This window comes from Colius striatus, chromosome 4 (assembly GCF_028858725.1).
Source record: "Colius striatus isolate bColStr4 chromosome 4, bColStr4.1.hap1, whole genome shotgun sequence".
Taxonomy (NCBI): Eukaryota; Metazoa; Chordata; class Aves; order Coliiformes; family Coliidae; genus Colius; species Colius striatus.
Genome location: NC_084762.1, coordinates 10,536,414 through 10,558,095, shown reverse-complemented (window position 1 = coordinate 10,558,095; position 21,682 = coordinate 10,536,414). Strand labels below are relative to the sequence as shown.

The 21,682-nt window shown below is 36.3% G+C and overlaps 1 protein-coding gene across 3 annotated transcripts in view; it reads left to right on the top strand.

The window, feature by feature from the left end:
• CDH18 (cadherin 18) overlaps positions 1 to 21,682 on the top strand; it is a 151,103-nt gene that overhangs the window by 22,587 nt on the left and 106,834 nt on the right. For all 3 annotated transcript variants that reach the window (XM_061994609.1, XM_061994608.1, XM_061994611.1), the window contains exons 2-3: positions 10,542 to 10,836; positions 19,069 to 19,188. In XM_061994609.1, coding sequence (XP_061850593.1) covers positions 10,542 to 10,836; positions 19,069 to 19,188 — 415 coding nt within the window. The remainder of the gene's footprint in view (positions 1 to 10,541; positions 10,837 to 19,068; positions 19,189 to 21,682) is intronic.

Here is a 21,682-nt window from a genome sequence, read left to right as displayed (position 1 = left end):
ATTTCATGGATACAACACAGGAACAGTTAGGTATATTTGGAATTTAAATGTGACTTTCTGGAAATTTGGAGGGCTTGGGCTTTTTGATGGCTATTTCAAAAGTCTAATATAATTTCTTGTCCTCATTAGATTGTGTGTTGTCAGCCACACTGAATAATGGTTGTTGTCTGTGAAAGTATGGAAATGCTCTTTAGGTGGACCTACTTTAGCAGGGAGGTTGGGCTAGATGATCTCTAAAGGTCTCTTCCAATTTCTACCATTCTATGATTCTGTGATTCTGTCTCTGTAGTGTGCTGAAAAGCTAATCATGCAGGACCTGCAATTGCATTGTCAGGTGGAAACAGTAGAAAAAGATTGGACATTACACAAGGCCTCTGTAGGAATGCTGTTAAGTCAAAATGCCAGCCAGTCATAAATTGTGACATAAAAGTGGTTTTTAACTTCTTCAGAACTGGTATTTTACTTGTCTAGGAGTTGTAGTGAACTAAATATAAATAATGAGGGGTTTACTCCATCTTAAAATCAAAACCTTGCGGTGGTGACAGTACAGATGTTTATGGACAGATGAAGGACAGGATGACTCTAGGAAGAATACAGAAGCAGTAACATGCTCCTTTGAAAAAACTGCACATTGGTAAGGATCACCTTCTTAAAAAACCTTAAGCTCAGCAATGATACTTTTTGATAATGCACATGCGAGATAGGGAAATACACAAAAATGATTCTTGAAATTCCACAGTTTGCATTGTTGTGAGATCCAGGATGCTTTCGTAACAGTTCATAAAATGCATGATAAAGTTAAAGGCAGTTGTTTACATTCCCATTCACTGGGACTGATGTGTTCTCATTTCTTTATTTCTACTTGTAAAACCATAGTCATCACTTTGTCACTTTTTTATTGCAGTCATTAAATATCTGTGGAGTGGCTTAGTGATAAGGTTCTACTATGAACAAAGCTGTCAAAAGTACCATAGTTGTCATTCTCAATTATCAGTGGATTTTGAGGCACTAATGACCTTTCAAAGAAATTAATGGAAACATTTCCTCATCATCATGATGCAAGGCTCTTTTCCTGGGTCACATAAAGCTTTTCACCTCTAGCAAACAGCAAGAGTACTACATTATAAGAAGAAAAGTATCTGGAATCGGGGAAAAATAACATATTCTCTTCTAAGGAAGATACAAAGTAAGAATGATCACCTGTGAGAATTGGGATGGAAACTCTGTATAGAAGCAATTTTTAAGAAAAATCTAGATTTCACTCAACAAGCTGTAAGCCACGTAAAGAAATGAAATGGCAAAACCCAAATATGTCTTTAAGTGTTAAATACTATAGAAGCAGTGGATCAGTACTCCAATAAATCAATATTCTGGTATTCAATATTGTCATGCCACTTTCTAATATTTAAAAAGCATGTAACAAAGAAATCTTAAAACTCCGCCACCGCTCCCATAATGAAAACATGGATTTGTTTTACCTGGAAAAGTGCATGAACATGAGTTGATAAGGAGCTCACAAAAATACAGAAGTGAAATCCTTTTGAAATAATGATCTTTTTGGTAATGTATATTAGTGTGGTTTATTTCAGTTTCTTCAGAATGAAACAACTTTTTCACCTGAGCTAAAAGCCATTGGACAGTAGCTAACCTGTTTTCTTTCCACAATCTTATCAGCAAATGAGCTTCAAAGACATCAAACCCAAAAATGTGTGAAAGATTTTTGAAAGTATAGGATAAAAAGAAAGGTGGCAAATTAATTATCTGTTCTTGAACTTTCCACATAGTATTTTTTTCCTAATCAAACTCTGTAATTGAGTAAGTAAGTCCCTGCCATGAAATTCTCTCATGTTGATTTTATATGGCTCACAAATACATCAGAAAATCACACATTTATTTCTGTCTTCACAATATTATTTAGGAAGAGCAAAGGAGAAAGAAGTAATTTAGAATATCATATGAGTACACTGCAGAGTTGTTTTTCCTGAGCTTAAAAATGAATATGCTGTCTTAAGATCTTCCATAGAATAAGCAGTAATTTCTCTGTAGCACTGCCAGGCAAAGAAGTAAATAAATCAGACTTTCCCTAAGAAAAACTTATAGCTCTGTGCTCCAATGAGCTCATTCTGTCACTCCCATTAATATTGGGAGAAGTTATATACATGAGAATCACATGTAATCTGGAATTTATTGATGTGAATTTTAGAGGACTAATAGTTCTTTGTTATTGGGAAAAATCTGAAATCATCCGTAGGTTGGCATTCCTGTTCTGTAAGGGCAGATATGTATTCTCCTTTTTGGAAGACCCCGTTACAATGGATGTGTTCCCTTTTTCTCCCCTTCACTGTAAATGGAAAGGAAAAGCAGAGTTTCGTATTCTCTTTGTGCACATTAAAAAAGAAGGAAAAGTATTGTAATGAAAGTAGCTTGACTGAGCAAGCACCAGAAATGAAAGTCAAGAGCATCTGTTGAAAGTTTGCAGAAACAGTATGTGGAAACAGAAACAGTGGTTTTACTTCATCATTGACACAAATACACAAGCCCCAAGCTCTAGCATCACTCAGTGTATTCAAAGAGTGTATGCTTTTACCAGTTTTCTGACCTTGAGCTTTTCAATGTCCTAAGTAAACATTCTTTCATATGAAAGCAGGCTTCATTCTCCAGATAAGGCAAGTTCTGATGTTGGTACCTAGGACTGCCTTTTGCATCTTTGAGGTTTAATGCATCTGTGACTATGTAGCTTGAGCAGAAAGGCATTTACAAACAAAGCAGCTCTTTAGGGTTCTAAGTAAATTACTAGTTCACAGGGCCTGTGCCAGAGAGTAGTACCATAAACTGAAGCACTTTAACTGTATGCTTGTGCCCACTGATAAGAAAGGCAACATTTATGGAAGAGCTTTATACCAGCATAACACCTTCTTATTGTAATGTAGTAACAACACAAATTCAAGCAGAACACTCTTCTTCCAGTGGTGATGTAGTGTGTCCAGGGCTTCTTTTAGTAACAGTGCATCAGTGCATCATCAAGGCATTTGGATTCAAACTTAGTCAAATTTATGATCCTTCCAAATGGATCCAGGAATCTAAGTTATTACCACAATTACAGATTTATTGATTGTAAGGTGAGTTTATGATGACGGGGATTGTGAGGAGACCACTAAATTTTATAGATTTGTTTAGAGAGCATGAAATAGTTTTCTGCATGGCTTAGTGACATACAATATCAGAGGCAAGAAAGGAGCCATGTATTGCCAGAGCAGAATGCTGTGAAGTAACATTGACCTATTCATTAATTACTTGTTCATACATATTGAAGCCGGACTTTTGGCCACCATACAAACAAACCTAACAGAAGTTACCTTTTTATTATTATTAATACTTTTCTGCTGGCATGGAAGAAATGAATTTTGAAATGTTCTGAAATTCTGTGGCTCTTCAGTCTCAATTTCTTTATGGTTTGAGGAATCTGTCCACTCTCACTTTCTGTGGAATTTGCAGAGTTCAATGTCATCTAATGATATCATAGCTGGATAGATCAGAAACTGGTTTGAGATTTTTAAGGTTGGAATTTTCATGTTTATGTGTAAATGTGGTAGTTCAAGTCTGAGAAACTCAGTTTATTCCTCTTTGAAAGAGAGATAATGATACTTGGCCTTTGAGGAGACTGAGATCTAAAAAAGTAGGAACTCTGTAATGAAGACCTTTTATGATTTTTCTTACTTAGAAGCAAAAGTGATACGATACGATACGATACGATATGATATGATATGATATGATATGATATGATACGATATGATATGGCACGATGAAGCCCTTATCATACACTAATATCTCATGGCCATTCTGCATAAGTATCCCTGCAGATGATCACTTCATGTGTTAAAGGCAGCATGCAAACAAGTGTATTTACATAGTTACACCTTTGTAAGACTTTGATTAGCGTATTCTGTAATAGGATGCCTGTCCAGCACTTAAAAACCTGTAAAAAAACTATGCTGTGTAAATCCTACTTTCTTGAAAAAAAGAATAGTTTCTATGCCCATTGTAACATTTCTACAAGTAAAAGACATCTGAAGTAAAAGCTGACTGATGTGAAGAGAGTTCAGATGAAAGCTTCTGCAGAGTGGAAGTATTTTTTCTTCAATGTTAATTTAGACACATAGTACACTGAAAGCACAATTTTGGATTCTATTTTTCTTGAAACTATATAGTGTTTCTTTGAAAACAAAGCAACAGTTTTATACATAAATGTTTATTGTGGTGTTTTAGAATCCCATTTTCTACTTTTCTTGTCATTCACTGGAGTCCTCCTTTTGTACAGAGGGAAAAGAGAAGCTAATGCTGACCACTTATGTCAGTTTTAGTACAACTGATGTTATTTCAGATGTGATTGCATATTGCACCTGCACACTTCTTCCATTACTCTGTCTCCCCAAAAGCCACAGCAAAGGAGTGGACTTTAGATAAGCACATCTTGCAGGAACAGATGTTGGTATTCTGCAGTGTTACACCGTGTGGGTAATACTGTTTGAGTTGTGTTTTTCCTGGATGATTGCAACTCAATTATTTTTTTCCATCTCCGAAAATCCATTCAGCAGATGGGGGCAATTGCAATTCTGTATTTTCTTCCTCTCTTTGACAAGGATGTGGAATAGCTTCTTCTCGATTTGTGGACACTGCTATGGATAATACACTTATCTCCTGGGCTAATGATTCCCTCTGAGAATTCCATCAAAAGGTGTGACATTGCCCATAGCAGTGTATTTCATTAAAACATATTGTATAGCTCAGACCAAGGGAAGCAAATCTGTGACAAATTTGAGGATGCTTTTACTGTATAGGTGCAATGAACATTTCAGTAGTATCAGCTAGACTCTCATTTTTGTGGTGTTCACCATTCTGAATCATCTTTCATGTGGTTTTCGCTACTACTAAGTTGTTGGATCATTTCTTTTAAATTACATGTTGTGTCTATGTAGATATCAAAAGAAGTCAACACAATTGCAGTTCTTATTAGAGAGAAGATTGAAATATTTTTTACTTAGTATTGGACCATTACATCTTTTTACATGTCTACATTTTGTTTGTAGTGAAGCATTAAACAAAAGTAAAGTAATATGCATGCATTCTTTTCTAATACATTCTTCTGTGCTTTGCTAAAGCTCACAGCTTGTGTTGTTTGGAATAATTTTGGCACTCCTCAAGGCTGGGCACTCACTGATAGACTTTGCTGTGGTAGTGCTGTGTGGGAGCCCTCTTGTCTGGTTAAATTAATTGCAATGACAACAGAATTGAGAAGGAGAGATTCTGCTATTATATGCTTGAAAGAAGGTACTGCTCCCCAAGTATAAGACAATACTTTACTCAAAAGACAGAATCGTAGTGTCACTGCTAACACTTAGTTTTTACTTTTGGAAGTCTGTGCCTATTATTTTATTCTGTGCCTATTATTATATCACCAGTAAGTTTCAAGTTGTCTGCATTTATATCAAAATCATTTAAGTTTATATGCGTAAAACCACTTTTTCTATGATTAAATTAATTATGTTAATGCAACAAGACTTGATTGTTTTTCAGACCAGTCTCACATTTGAATTTAACACCTGTATGGGAACCTCTTAATAATTTTTGTTTCCAACAGAACAGCAGAGAACCAAGAATTTATTGTTAGTCCAATTAAAATATTGTAAAAGTAATTACTAGTCCACTTAAAATGCCACACACACAACACAACAAATTGTTCAGTTAAAGCACGAGGGGAAGCAGTTGCACAATTAAACCACTAATAGGCACATCTTCTTTACAGCTGCTCCTCTTCTGTCCAAACTTCTTTCTCATTCTTCTGGTCATTCATTGATTCCTAGTCCCAGCTTGTCTTCCTTAGGCAAGCACGGGGAAGCATGGTGTTCACTGAGCTGTTAGCATCCTGTACTCTCAGCAGTAGCAGGATGTTGCCTTCTATTTTTTAATTGGTTTTGTAATGCATATTTGTGTGATTTTTTCCTGTTGATCCCCACTTCCACACGGGCCAATAGTTTCTGCCCATTTGTGGTCATTTGCTTCACAAGTCTACATGCTTAAATGTTTGCATGTATAATGTGACTGATCATTAGCTAAAACAATCTATTTAGTAAAAGATGTATGAAGGTGAATGGTAGTGAATAAGGCCAGTAGCTAAGCAGTAATTTTGTGATTAGGCTTTATCCACCCGATCACTTTGCAGTTACTGGCAGTAACAATATTGCATTAGCTGGGCAGTTAATATGCTGATGCAGCAAATTATATTTAAAGACTTGTAGTATCAAAATTACTATAAGAATATAAAGAAAACTCATTAGCTGAAATGTTTGGAATACCTCTTCAAATCATGCCTTTGGACAATGTTGCCCTTCTACAGTTTCTGCAGGAATGCTAAAAGTGAAGTAAGCATGTAAGTGGACTTACAGAAGAAGAAACGTTTAAGTCTTAGCAAAGTAAGGACACCTTGGTTGCTATTCTGCAAAATCAGTCATACACTGCTGACGTAGGCTGGTTAAAGATTGAGGAACCGTCATAAATCATCTTGAATCCAAACTATTATTAAATATGTCAAGAAGTGAAGCTTGCTGGGCTGATAAAGCTGACATTCCAGATATGCTCTTCAACTATTATTTTCTATTTCTTCTTTCTCTAAAAATTCAAAGAAATGAAGGAATAATGCCCAACAGGGGATTAAAATTAAATGCTTTCTGTTGGCTTATGGTTGTGGACAACTTCAGAATATTTAATAGGTGCATTCTCGTTACAAGCATAACCAAATCAGCAGCAATAAATAGTGTTTTCAGAAGCCAACTTATCACTTAGGGTGGAAACTGCATTTCCACAAGGAATTCAGAATCCTACACTGGCCAGAAGGTGTATGATTGGAGACATTGTCCTCAGGAAGCTACAGAGTGAGGCAGCTCCCTGGGGCTGGGGCACTGAGGAGTTCCACAGATAGGTCGTGGCAGGGCAGCCAGGGGCCACTGGGGCAGCCCCAGCCCTGGGCATTGGGCATGTCCTTCGGGAGGCCGGGCCACAGCTGGGCCCAGCTCTGATAACCCATTGCTGGGCTGGAGACTGGCGTTGTGTAACATCACTTTGGCAGGGGCTGGTGTCTTTTGGGACTATAGTGAGCTGTGGGCAGGGTAGGTGGAGCCCTGGGAGGCTAGGGAGGGCCAAGTGGTGAATGTGAACTGTATTGGTCTCTAGTGGTTAACTAGGCAAACACTGGTCTGGAAAGTTGTTTTTAAATTGAAGTTTGAATGTCTAAGGTGATGTTACTTAGAGAAAAAAAGTTAAAATCATTTAAAAAGGGAAAGAAAAAAGCTTCTTTAAGTAGTAGTTAAAAAATATCATGGATCAATTTATAGTCATCAGATGAGGTGGACTGTCATAGAAACTAAGAACTACTGAAAGACTTTCAGTGATGTTTTCATAGTCATAGATAAAACCTCTGATAGAGAAATCAGAGAGCTGTGTTCTAATGTTTGGCATATTTCCCTTGTATTTCTTTCTCATGCTCATTACTCATCTCAACATTATGAGTAATCATGTTTCAGTTTGCAATGCGTTTGTATTTCTTTTTAAATTAAGAGACTCTCACAACATTCCAACATTCTGTCTCTGAATGGCACAGCAGGGGAAAAATAACACCACATTTTGTGTTTATCAAAGCCATTTATTCACATTACTACAGTGTGTGAGTATCTCATCCTCTAATGTATATGTGTTCTTGCAGTAGTCATTGGCAGAGGTGGCAGCACATCAGTGAAATGAATCATCTATACTATCTCTAGGGATCTGGGTTGAGATGACTTAGCCAGGTCACACAAGTTAGGTCTGAACTGGTGAACAGAGCATGGCTTGGCTAGAATCTGCATTGCTTAGCAGCATCCTACTCTCAATCAGATTAATCTGAAAGAGGAATAGTTGCAGCAGTCCCAAGTAGAGACAGTCCAGTATTGATCAGCCAGATTTTGCTCCTGTGTTGTCTTCTATAAATCATCATAGGCATAGCTACAGACATACGGTCTCCCAAACCATGTATCCCTATGTGGTGAATTAACGCTTATTCTAGTTAGAAATGCTTTTGTCAAATAAACCACTTGTTAGATGATTTCATAGTACACAAGAAAAAGAAAGTGTGCCATGCTCAGGGACCTGAATCTCTCATTAATCTGATAGACATTGCTTAAGCAGAGATTCCCAGGGGCTCTCTTCAGCACAAACACATATTGCAAATAAGCATTTGAGAGAAGCCTTGATATTTTTCAACTTGGGTCAATTTGTACTGAGATGGAAGAATTAAAGAAGACAAACAGCTGTTTAATCTTTACAGAAAAACTGAAATATAAGCTGAAAAAGGAAAAGCCCTTTTGTATGCAATAAAACTGTTGTGAGAAATCCTCTTGAGTTTAAAATTCTGCATTAGAAATTAAAAGATGCAAATTAAAGTGTAATATTTCAAACAACATAAGAAACACCAGGAATTAAAAAAGCAGGAACTTGTCTTAGCTTTCTTTTGTTTTCATTTGTTGCCTGACAACTGCAGGGTACAAGACCCAGCTGCAATTTCAAGGCTTTTGACGTTTATTAATATCCAGATAATTCTAATGACATTCCTGCCTGCATTTTTCAATTGAAGTATGATATTTAGCAGGAATAACATATAAGTAGTTGGCCATAAAGTGACCTGAGAATCTTTTGTGTTTCTTGACTTTTATTACTTGTTATATGTAGCCCCCTGACTCAAAATGTACCTGGATTTTCTTCACTGATGACAAATACAAATACTCATTTCTTCACAACAAAAAAATGTGATGTTATTAATTTTTCCAAATATTTACAGTGAATTTCTGAATGGGCTTCAGTGTTCTTAAATTCTTCTTACATTCTACAGCACTTTCTTATTCTGTTGATTTCTTACTGAGCCGAATAGCCAGTTTCTTATAGGTTCATACTTTCATAATTTCAGTTATAAATCCAGTGGGCTTTGCTGGGATCTCTGTATGATATATCTGAGTATGCTTTTACACATACACATGCAGAGTTGAAAGGAGAGAATGAGAATGGAGATTCTTCTGATATTTTCCAGTTTGGAGTGGTTTTAACTTTACTTCCTCATAGCTTTATAAACTCATGACATTTGTGATTTTCCTGGACATACAATTTTTCTCCTAAGTTTCTTGTTTGTTTTGTTGTTTGTTTGGGTTTCTTTCCATAAACTGGAAACAATCTTTCTGAGGAAAATATTAACATTTGCAAACACTAACAATTAGGATTCCTTTTTTTTTTTTTTCCAAAAGGGAACCTGCAGCAAAAGAAAAAACATTTCTATTTTCTGAAAAACTATAATTCTAACCCTGGTTTGCTGATATACCAGAATGCCTACTATTCTTGTTTTTAGGGATAAGTCACTTCAGAGAACATTTTGACATTATAGAAAGTTTGGATCCCTGGCATTTTACATTGAGTGAAATATTCCTTTGTTAACAGAATACAGTGTTATGAGGATAAGTAGTGATTTAACCTCAATTTTGCCTGTCACTAAAGTGGTGTAGTAGATGTATGACTGTTCTTCTGTCCTATAAAGGCAAAAACTTTTCCCTTTCCCTTCCCTTTGGTTATTCAGTCAAATCTTCTTGTGGCTCAGGTAAGTATATGTGGTACATTGACTGAGGCTACACTGAAGTTTATATGAACTGACAATCTTAATTTTATTATACTTCCTCATCCCAATTTCTCCCCACAGGACAGGAGATAAGTTACATGCAACACCGTAATTTCATAGATTTAATACACAAGATGAAAAATTACATCAAACCCCATATGCTTATTCCTTTTACGAAAAGCACAATAAAGACCTGGCACAGAAGGTACAAGGAGAGAATAAGAAAATATCAGCACCTCCTGTGCCTTATGATTTAAGTCAGAAAACAAGATGATTTGTACTTCCAAAAGTATTATTTTCTTTCTGTGTAACTCTAAATGGTTTCTGAAGTGAGAATGGAAACGACTAGGGAAACTGATGCCTTGTGTTCCATTGATTAAAAATATCTGGCATTCTGCTTCTGCTTTGCTTGGGGCTACAGAAGATAACATAGGCAGGAGGGGGTTGGGGCGGGGGGACTGAATTACAGTCATTGAAGCAAGCAATCCTCAGCATGACTGCTCCAGGCTTACTGCTTAAGGCAGGGTTTCTAGCAGTGAGTGCTGTAAGATAATGACCAGAAAGACTTAAAGCCAAATAAAAAGCACCTGAGTTACTAGAATATTCTTGACTGAGAGCAGTTTTCTAAAATGGATATAGAATGTGGGAGATCCCAGGTTAAAACACGGACTGTGCTGGGTGGAAGCGACCCCGAATTGACTTGCCAGAAATAGAGTGTGAAGAACTATGGCAAGATGTGGAAAGGTTAAAAACTAAGTAGAATGATGCTAACAGTAAAATTATAGTTTTGATATCTTATATGCAATAACCTTTTCTTAATTTTAATATGATTTTATGTGTATATATTCTACAGCTGCACTCCAATTCTGACAAAGGTGATGGATCAGTCAAATACATTCTTACTGGAGAAGGGGCAGGGACTATATTTATTATCGATGACACAACTGGAGACATCCATTCAACCAAAAGCCTGGATCGAGAGCAGAAGACACACTATGTGCTTCATGCCCAAGCTATTGACAGACGGACAAACAAGCCACTTGAGCCTGAATCTGAATTTATTATCAAAGTGCAGGATATCAACGACAACGCGCCAAAATTTACAGATGGACCATACATTGTTACTGTGCCAGAGATGTCTGAAATGGGTAAGGAAAACAAATTGTTCTATTCAACAGTCTTTTCACAGGTGAGAAGGTCACATACTGTTTGACAGTTATGACATGTTATTGTATCATTGATTGTACATAAAAGTTATTACAGCTGAAAAAAGTTGATAAGACATCAAGTGCAGGCTTGTACGTTACATTCATACGAAGAAAATGGTGTGCACACATATTGACTGTAGAAGAGGGTCACTTGTATTCTTGAACACTTTAACACACACTCCTGGACAAATGGTACTTTGCACTCCAGAAACAGGATGTATTCACGTATCCTCATTCCACTACCCAACTGTCAAGACTAGTCTTTGTGGAATACGTCTGCTGTACTTTGTTACTGAATGGATGGTACAGATACTTACCTCATGAACACACATTTTTCCCTTTCTCCCCAAATCCCTAAACACCTCGTCTAAGGAACGACCTCCGAGCCCAAGACGTAACTTTCCCAAGTTGAAAAGCGGATAATTTATTCTCCTCTCCTTCCTGTTTGGCTAATAAGCAGGTCATAGACTTTGCATTCTACAGAGGAGAATTTAAAAAAATAAAAAGGGAAAATATTAAAATACACGTAGTTACTCAACTGTCATAACAGTATTGATCACAAGTGTAAGAATGAATTAGTGTTGGCATTGAATATTAATGGCTTGTCACCACTTGATCACTTTATATCAGTTATCATTACTATTTAGAGTTATCTGAATAGATCAGAAAATAAGAGAAGGATACTTTGTTTGACACTGGAAAGTCAAAGGTGATATCTTGTTAATATGAATATTTTTGGTAGGAAGGTACTTTGTACAGCTTTCCTAGTGTAGATGGGTGAAATTAAACTGGGAATCTGCATTCAGTTCATCTTCTGTGGTAGCATCTGACATTATAATGCTTAGTTCAGACATATATGGTTGTGTGATGAGGGAACTTGAGTCTGTGGAAGTCTGCATACTGTTTGAACTGCATGTGATGCAAAGAAATGTTTTGTGTGGGCAGACTAAATGGATCAAACCCACAGCTTCCATTACAGCTGCACCAGTAAAAATAGTGTATTCCAAACACATCTACAATTCTTTTCTTGCACATGTAAATGAAGTGTGGTGCATTAAATATTTGCAAACATGTCATTATCATACCAGTCCTGGAAAGAGCAAAATAGATTTCATCTTACTCCTGAGCCATGGAGTTCATAGCCTGGGACAGACTGGAAATAGAGACTGATTTTTAGATCAGTGGCTTCTTCATTGACTTAAATCAATGAATCTTCTATAAAGTAGAGAATAACTCTCCTTTCCTACTTCCCATGCAAAAGGAGATTGTATTAAATGGCCTCTCAAGTTTACCAAATGTCATGTTTTAAAGGGATGTTAAAAAAAAATCCCTATTCTCTTTCTTTTCCTCTGACTTTATTACTTCTTCCTCATTCTTTCTCTTACTATCACTGCCACTACACTGACATATATAAATAGTTTCTTGATTTTCTTCTCAAAATGTCTTCCACACATGATATTCTGAAAAATAATCTACCTGTCTGCACCATAATTGTCTTGTTCTACCACTTTGTTCTTCTTAAGTATTGATAGCACTTTTCTCCCTTTCGGGTTCTCTCCTCTTTTCCAAGTTCTCCCACAATGTGTTATTTCAGGTGTCTCTTTGAAGATGGGAAGACCTCTAAGCATTTTTTCGGTGTGGTAAACAAACTCTTATCTGGTCTGTGAGACTAAATGCCTATTACTGTCTTGCAGCAAGAAAGGATAAAAAGGGAAACATCTTTCTTTTGTCTCCTCATTTGCATCCAAAAGAGCTCATATTTTGCTTCTTCAGAACTACAAACATGTAGGCCTGCATTCCATCTACATACTAATGCTAATGCATATAATAGGACTTGGTTTTAATGTAGAGTTCACTAATCATCTAAGCACACTATTGGAAATACAATTCCCAGAAGAAATGAGCAATACACCTTTCTGTGAATTACTACAGTGGGGGCATAGAGACTGCCCTAAAAATATTGTGGGCCTCTGTAAAACCTCTTCAGTTGTCTTTCGATAATTCATTGTGGCACAGACCTTTACTGTTAAAGTTGCAGTTAATTTCAGTAGCATCTAAAGTTTTATCTCAGTTGTCTGTCATCACACCACAAACTGTCCTGATGTGAAATTCATTTCCTTTATCTATCTCTAGAAATGCATAACTCTGTCTTGCACTGTCTTCAGTTTCCTTTGTCTTTAATGAAGACCATTTTAATTCCCCTTGGAAGCCTTTTATTTTATGCATAGGGGGAAAGGAAATCAATGCTACCCTCAAAGTCAGAAGCAGCTAATATCATTACTTTTTATTTGATCATTCTATCTATAAAAGTTCTCTTATCCTCTCAAAATGCAGTATTCTTATAGAGACATTAGTTATAAATCTGTAGTAGCCTAAATCTTGGTATTAACTGTACAACTGCATTATACAAGTTACTGTTTTCCAAAGAACAATTTGAATAGTTAGTCTGGGATGTCATTTGGAGTTACAAACCAGAGTGAATTACGGCAAACCAAGAAAGTTTTAGCAAAAACATAAAGCATTAATACATGTGTTTTAGAAATTAAATACTTTACTGGTTATACCTGAGGTAAATAATTAAAATACATATTCCACAAAGCTTTCCTGTGTGGATAAAACTGAATTTTCATATGCCACCATACAGACAATGTGCTGTAGGCATATATTATATTTTCATTGGAAATTTTTTTATCAATATTTTCTTTTCCCCTTATTGATTTGTTTGTGTTTGTTGCATACTGAAAGCATTTTATTGTCTGCAGTCTCAGGAAGACTAATTCTATTATTACTTCCACAGGATGCATTCTCAGTGTCAAATAATGGAAATAACTATACCATTTTTATTAGTTCTGTAATTAGGATGGTTTTTGACATTTAGCTGTGGAGTCTATACGCAACAGAACTTGTTGATGTTATTTTATCAATTCCTAAGGATGCTTCACTACTTTAAAAAAGTCCTACACTTTTTCAGATGGTCATTTAAAGATCTTTCATTGTTCCTGTCTCAGTAACAGCACTCATGCTGAGTGGCCAGTAGGATTTTTTATCTTCGTTCTGCTGTTTAGTTTCAGCAGCAAATTCTTGTTTGTCTCCTCAGTAAGGAGGTATTTTTCCCAGAAGTTAAACCTTTCTTGCTCTGCTTGTGGAAGATGTAGGGCCTTACTGACTTTTTCTTTTTATATCACTGATAAGAAAGTAAAAATAAGTTTTGTTACTTGCCAAGTGTTAGATCACAGTGTTCACTGTGATACAAAGTGAACATATTATTTATGCTTTATGTACTATGCTGAAAGAGCTGAAAGAAAACACTTTTTTCCTAGAAGTCGGCTCAAGAGCCAGGGTTTATATTGGAAATTATTACCTCTGCAGTGTAAAAATCCTCAGTTTCATTGAGAGTTATAACCATGCTGCTTTAAGGTTTATGAAAGAGTTATCATTATGTAAAAGGAAATATAAACATTTTTCTTTCAGTAAAAGCCCTTCCAGATCTGCTTAGATAGCATCAAAATAATTGAAATATTGCATATTATTTTTGCTAGTGTTGAAGTCATGCATGAGAATAGTATTCCAAATAAATAATTCTGCTTAAAAAAATAACTGGACTTCTCTGAATTTCTTTCCAAGGTATAATAATGTTAGGTAGTTAAAATTTCAGATAATCTAGAAGACCATATTCATGGTGTTTATAAACATGATTTCTATGAGAAGTCACTATTTTGGGGTATTGTTTGATGTTTATCTTCTAATAAGATAGTTGACAAAATAACATTGACATTTTCTACAATTAGGACTTGTATTGGTGATATAGTATTCAGTTCTGGGTTCCCTGCGTCCAGTCCTGGGCTCCCCAGCTCAAGAGGGGCAGAGAACTTATGGAGAGAGTCCAGCACAGGGCCACCAAGATCATCTGAGGACTGGAGCATCTTCCTTATGAGGAAAGGCTGCAGGAACTGGGGCTGTTTAGTCTGGAGAAAAGGGGACTGAGGGGGGATCTCGTTAATATTTACAAGTTTATAAATGGTGGGTGTCAGGAGGTTGGGATATCCCTTTTTTTGATGGTATCTGGCCACAGGACAAGGGGTAATGGATGAAGCTGGAACACAAAAGGTTCCATTTAAACATTAAGAAAAAAACTATTTCACTGTTCAGGTGAGGGAGCCCTGGCACAGACTACCCAGGGAGGATGTGGAATCTCCTTCCTTAGAGGTCTTCAAGGCTCACCTGGGCATGTTCCTATGCGACTTGAGCAGGGGGATTGAACTAAATGATCTCTAAAGGTCCCTCCCAACCCTACCATTCTATGATTCTATGACACGAAATGTTGATTTCTTGTTGAAACTTCTATTTCTTAACACAGAACGATACAAACAGGTTGTGTAGAGTTGTTAGCACTTTAAGACAATTTTAAGAGTTAGTTTAGTTAGGCAGAAAGTTTTGTGTTCATTAAACTTCATTGTTTTTTCAGTTCTTTTACTTTTTGTTCAGTATCGATCTATTCGAGAGTTTAGCAGTGCAGCAAACTATGGCAAGTCATGCCTACAGATTTGCATTCTCAACAGACATGTTTTATCGAACGGCCTCATTAAACATTAAAAATTTGTCTTCAGAGAGACAGTTTGAAGTATTTCCCTTCAGCTTTTCTTTGATATATAACTTTACAACTTTTTTATTGTAAATATATTTGAAAAGAGAGAAAAACAAAAGAAGATATTTTGAAATAAAACTACACTTGGATTTCCCAAATGCAATGATCCTAATTTCTGATAACAGAAAAGAGGCGAGGTTTACAGAGTGATGTTCAGAGCATACAGACATATTTTACAGTTCTGTATAAAGCATTAGCTAAGAAGACGTAATTCCCAGTGTGTAATCTCTAAACTATAGTGGGAAATCATGTGGAATGGAGTTGTACTCTGAATAAGCAGAGCCTTCACTTTTGAGAAGAAAAATCCTTTTTATTGCCTAACTGGAGTGTCAAAATGCTTTCATAGCAAAATTTTGAAGTTCTTTTGACAGACACTTTTACAGTAGATTAGTGAAGAAAATATAGAAGGTACACCTCTAGTCTGATGCTCATATCTGTTCTGAGGTCTCCAGGAGAATTAGATCCTTATTTTTTGTGTAAGGTTTTATTCTTCAGAATATAATGCAGCTGTAATGTATATTTTTCCATTAAAATCCTTCATTTCACATAGATCATCAGCAAACGCTGATGCTACATCCAAATGGTATAAATATATCCGGAATCATGATTTGTCTGTCATGTTGATGAGCCGAATGATGCTAACTTTGAAAGGAGTAATGGGAGGGTAAAGATACCCTCTTTACCTTTTTTCTCATGAGTTGTTCCAGCCCACAGGTTTCACAAGCTGCTTTCCCTCTGTGCTCAGCACATCAGGCAAGAGTTAGGTCAAAGGCCAGAACAGGTATATTTTATAAGCTGCTGAGCATGCTTGTCTAATACAGTGAAAAGGTTAAGCATCTGATGAGCTACATTGCAGTGAATGAGGATGTGAGAGGTGGAGTGGAGGGTTGAGTTAAAACTTGTGATTCTGAGTGTTCTTTTGGATGAAAAAAGGAACATTTTGCCACTATTCAATACAAAATTACTATTAGGAGATGTTTCTTGGGAGAGAGATACAGATGTATTAGAAAACCACTGTGGTGGATTTTAAGGTATAATAGCATTCCATTCATGCTAAAATGACCTGTCAAGTGTTTGTGTGAGATACTGCATTTTACTAGCCCTGTTTCTTTGTCATCAATGAGAAATAGAAGCACTCAGATTCTATCCCTACCTTTTAAAATAAAGAGAGAGGAGAAGAAAGTATCATAGTGAGAGACCCATGAAATCTCTGATATTTCTGGTATTTTCTTCTTCTGAAATAGACAAAATATGTTCATCCATTCTATAACATACTTGAATTTTCTATAACTCTGGAAAAAAGTGCAAATGGAAATTTGACCTGTTAGATGAGTAGGCAATTATTGATAACAGGTTTTTTGGAAGAGGGAAAACCTATAGGTAAAAAAGTAAATAAGTTGCCCAGCACTCTGGATAGCAAACTCTGGTAGGTGATTGAGTATGCCTCTTCTGATGTATCAGAAACCTGTTAATCTCTAATGATTCTGCAAAATTCCAACATAAAATTATGAAGCCATGAATAAAGGTAAACCAACAAATTAGTGTGGACACACTTTCACCCTTAAATGCAACCTCAACTAGAAGTCAGAGGGGTCACAACTTTTCCTCCTTGAGTTAGAAATTATTGCCAAACTGGGCTACAGAAATTAAAGCATTTAGATAAGCTCTAGAATGGGGGAAAAAAATGCATTTTCTGTTCCTTGAAGTCACCCCATGTGGTTTGTAGGAACTTATTCTCAGTTTAGATAGCAAATAAATATGGCTGAGTTGATTAAAGAAAATTACACTAACTTTAATTCATATTTGTTTACTTTGCCACATAAACCCAACAACAGTAATAGAGTCATTACCTAAATACAGCAATTTAGTCAGTTTTGCCATTAACAACTGAATAACTGTGGACAGACAACTAGTTCCAGCTTGATTTTGTTAAAATATTTGACTTTCAAATCATCAAGGTATCCCTGTATCTGCCATGTGAATATATTTATCTATGAGGGTTAATGTATTTTTCAGAGACCAGAGGGCAGTATACATAAGTATGCAGACACGTTTACTGTAGCTTTGCTAAATCTCCAGTAGACATACAAAAAGCAACTTCTGGTGTCCAAGTTAGTGTGACATGAATGAATGACTGGTTTCTCAAACAGTGAGGAATCCAAATCTGCAAACATTTACATGCTTGCTTTGCTGTACTCAAAGTGAGACTGCATGATTTCAGATATTTTTATTCCCACTGTACATTGATAAACAGTTCTGTGCAATGAAAACTGGTCCGTGAGGTTAAGCAATTGGAATATGGTCCAATGTCCACACTATATGTTTTGGAGACGTCTTATTTCAGACTAGCTCTTGACTTGCTTCTGAGACTAAGTGCACATTAGCAGTCAGAATAAATCAGACATGCTGCTAAAGCACATCTATCTGGTTTAGTTTCATCTGAAGGAATCCAGTTAACATGCTCTGAAACTTTTCCACGAGGCAAATCAAAGTACTACAAATGGGGCAAATCAAGGAATTAAATTCAAAAGTGTACTTCTCACAACTAAGATGTGAAATTGAACGCCCCAGAGTGGAGGTGAAGCCTCGGTAGTTAATCTAACTGGGAAGCCACTTTCAGATGCAGAATTACATGAGAGCAGCCTGGTCTGTTATTATTCTGGGCCAAAGGAGTCTGTAGAAAACAATGTCTGTAGAAAGGTAAAAAAGTGGGATGAAGACTGAACCTTTATTTATTATTTAGTGTTTCCTTATGTGAAGTGTTGGGCAGCAATAGCAACAAATATTCATCATTAAATGTCCTGTAACATACAGTAAAATGTAAAATCACTTGTCTCTACTCTCTCAGTTCAGTACTCTTCTGCATTTTACTTTCTACCAAGTATTACTCATAAGCTGTTCCACATAGTGACATGCTAGAAGCTGTGATTTGATTTTTCAAATGCTATTTGTGAATAGCATACAGATATTTCTTTTGTGAACTCCTTATCTTTCTAGTTTGGATTTATCATTGGAATTTCAACAAATTTCTAACATTTATTTCCTTTTTCAGACCTTTGATGCCTCACAATAGCTAGATTTTTTATTTCTGTTAGTATCTTTAATTGATTTAGGGGCATTTGTCCCGTTTATTTTAAATATGCCCTTCAACTTTAATCTATGCTGTGGATGGAGATCAACCTGAAGTCCCTAAATATGAGTTATTCAGAAGTCAAAGCAGATCCAAGTTTTGGGTCTGTATGTGTGAACATGCATAAATATGCATGCTATGTAGTTACTCGTGGTGTTTATATATATGTAATTAAAGTATGTATACATACAGAGAGAGAAAAGAGTGTTTTTCGAGTGAGTATAAATAGTTTTTCTTAAAAATATGATAGGATAATAACATAGAGAGAAAACGTTATGAATCTCTCAATTGTAGAATGTGAGGACTGTAGAGGTTTCAAAAATGTGTCTAAAATACTTATATTTGTCAGAAAAATTGTATTTATTATCAATTAACCTTTTCTTTCCTGTGTGTACAGGTACGTCTGTTCTACAAGTGACAGCCACAGATGCAGATGACCCTACATATGGAAACAGTGCCAGAGTAGTGTACAGTATTCTTCAGGGACAGCCATATTTCTCTGTTGATCCTAAAACAGGTGGGTATTTTATGTTTTTGTCAATGTGCTTTGGCTAATATGTTACAGTTAAGTCTGGTAGATGAAATCCAGTGTACAAAATGCAAGTGGGTGGGATTTTTTAATTCTTTTAAAATTCCTGTTACATCCTCCTCTTGCTTTAACACTATGAAATTTAGGATTTGCTGTTTTTTGCTGATTATTTCTGCATATTGCCATGATGTGAGCCATTCAGCCAAGCTGGAATGGCACTTTGTCATCTTTTCATGCCTCTGTTTAGGACTCCAGTGTGCCTAATACATTATGATTTTAAATGCTTTGTTTTGCCCGAAGGCTAGACTTGGGAGGATTACTGAATATGTGTTTCAACACATATACCATCATAAATTAATTATAATTCTTGCATTTATAAAACTATAGTATTGCTATTTCACTGAAAATTTATTCTGTGATCCAAGAAGTGGAGTGTGCTGAAATATTTCTGCATAAACTCTGTGCATCGCTGTCTCCTTCTTTTTTAAGAAAAGTGGAAGTTAGGTATAGTGAATCCAAATTGGTTTCTTCAAAGTGAGAAAAACTGTCTTTTGGGGATTGTGGTTGTTACCAGGTTTGGATCTGCTGAAGAGCATAATCATAAATATTAATGTGATGATCTATTTGTAGGGAAGGATAATGATTTTTAAAATGGGCTGAAACAAGTAGTGTAAATAGTTTTCATGGTAATGTTCTTACATTTGAGTGTCTTTGCTTGTGAACATTAACCTCTGGAACTTGGAGGTCTACAGATGCTTCATTACAAGAGAAGCAGATTTGTGCTATCTCAGACAGCTTTGAGGTTAAAGCCTGCTTTGAGTAGGAGACTGGACTCAACAACCCTCAGAGGTCTCTCTCAATCTAAAGTGTTCTATGAATTTGTGAGCTCAGGTTAGGCCTAAGAGTGCAGTCATGTTGAGGGACTATATGAGGTGCTGGGAGGCAAACCTGCTGCAGGCTTGTTCATACATAGTCTGTTTCAGGAATGGTTGCTGGCACAGACCTCACCCAGCCATGTGTGAGTACAGTCTGGCAGAAACTAAAACCACTCTGGGGTACATGTTAACAACTAAGAGGTATGGAAAATCAGTAGTACACTACTCAAACTCTCTCTACCCTTGTTCTACTTAGAAATACAACCCTGGTCTGCACTTTTATTTCTGTTTTTGCATTCTGAGGCAATGGCTTGTACTTTTTGTGTTTGTAATGGTGTAGAATTTGTAGTCTGGAGCTTCAGTCAGTGAAGAGTCATAATGGATGTTGTCAGTATCAGGTCTGTATCACAAAAGAAAATAATACTGTTTGTATGTCATAAAGAAAGCAGATGGGAGTATGGTTTTACTCCCCAAGCCTTAGGCTTTGACAGGGATTTGATAACACTTTATGAACCTAAACTGTTTTTAATCTGTGTATAGAATATGGAAAGTATTCTGATATCTTAGTCTATTAAAATTGCAAAACAATAAATAACTTATGAAATAAGTAGACAGTGAAACAGTGAAAAATCTGGAGAAGGCTTTTTGATTTGATAAGTTGTCACTTTACAATTGCAGAGTAACAGATAATTTAACTTGATATGATGGGAAGAAGTAGAATATTGGAAATGATGGGAAAGTCTTGAAGAATAGAGTATTTCACTATGAAATTTCACTTTGAATTTCTGGGTTTTAGAACTCATTTTCTAAAAACATCACTTCTGAGTTTGAAAGCATTTCTGTGACCTATTTTTCCTAAGGCTTCAATTGTTCAATTCCATCTTAATTATGTTTTATCTATAAGTTTTCTAAATTTACACTGACATGTGCAAACTTCCTTTGCAAGAAAGAAGGGCCAAAACAGGGGAAAATAGAAAGATCTCAGCGTTCTTGACTGAATGTAGTATTTGTGAAGTCTAAGGATCTTTTATGGCTCTCAGTAAAGTTTCTTGGAGCTATCAGATGCAGACATCAAGCTGTTCATACCTCCAGTGTGAATACTCCTCTTAAGAAGTTTTCTGCTTCTAGTTTAGTGCTTGCCTAAACTTGGTTGTGAACAACTTGCCATCTGGAGACTTTAAAGTTATGGATTTTTGAGGATCTTAGTTTAGTTTAGACAGGGTTTTAGAACTCTTACATCTAAAATGTAATAGTGGGCCAGCACTAAATTGCAAACTTGGAGGCAAAAAAAACCCCACAGTGTTCTCGGCAAAACATCTTTATTAGCTTATCTGATAAAAAGCTGATTTCCACACACCCAAAGGAGGGCAGAGGTGCAGTGCTGAACAGGTGAAATAGAGGGATAAGGGGATAAAAGGGGCCAGTTGCATGTAAACAGGCTCTGCTTGACACCATTGCCTGGTCATGCCCTGTGCCTGTTCAGCAGTCTATCCTATATCGCATTAAGCTCCATTTCTAACGGTTTTCCTGGGTAGTAAGGTGCTCTGTCTGTATGCATGTGTACGTGGAGGTCTAAAGTGCTAGCAACTGGAGCTGGACTATAGGTC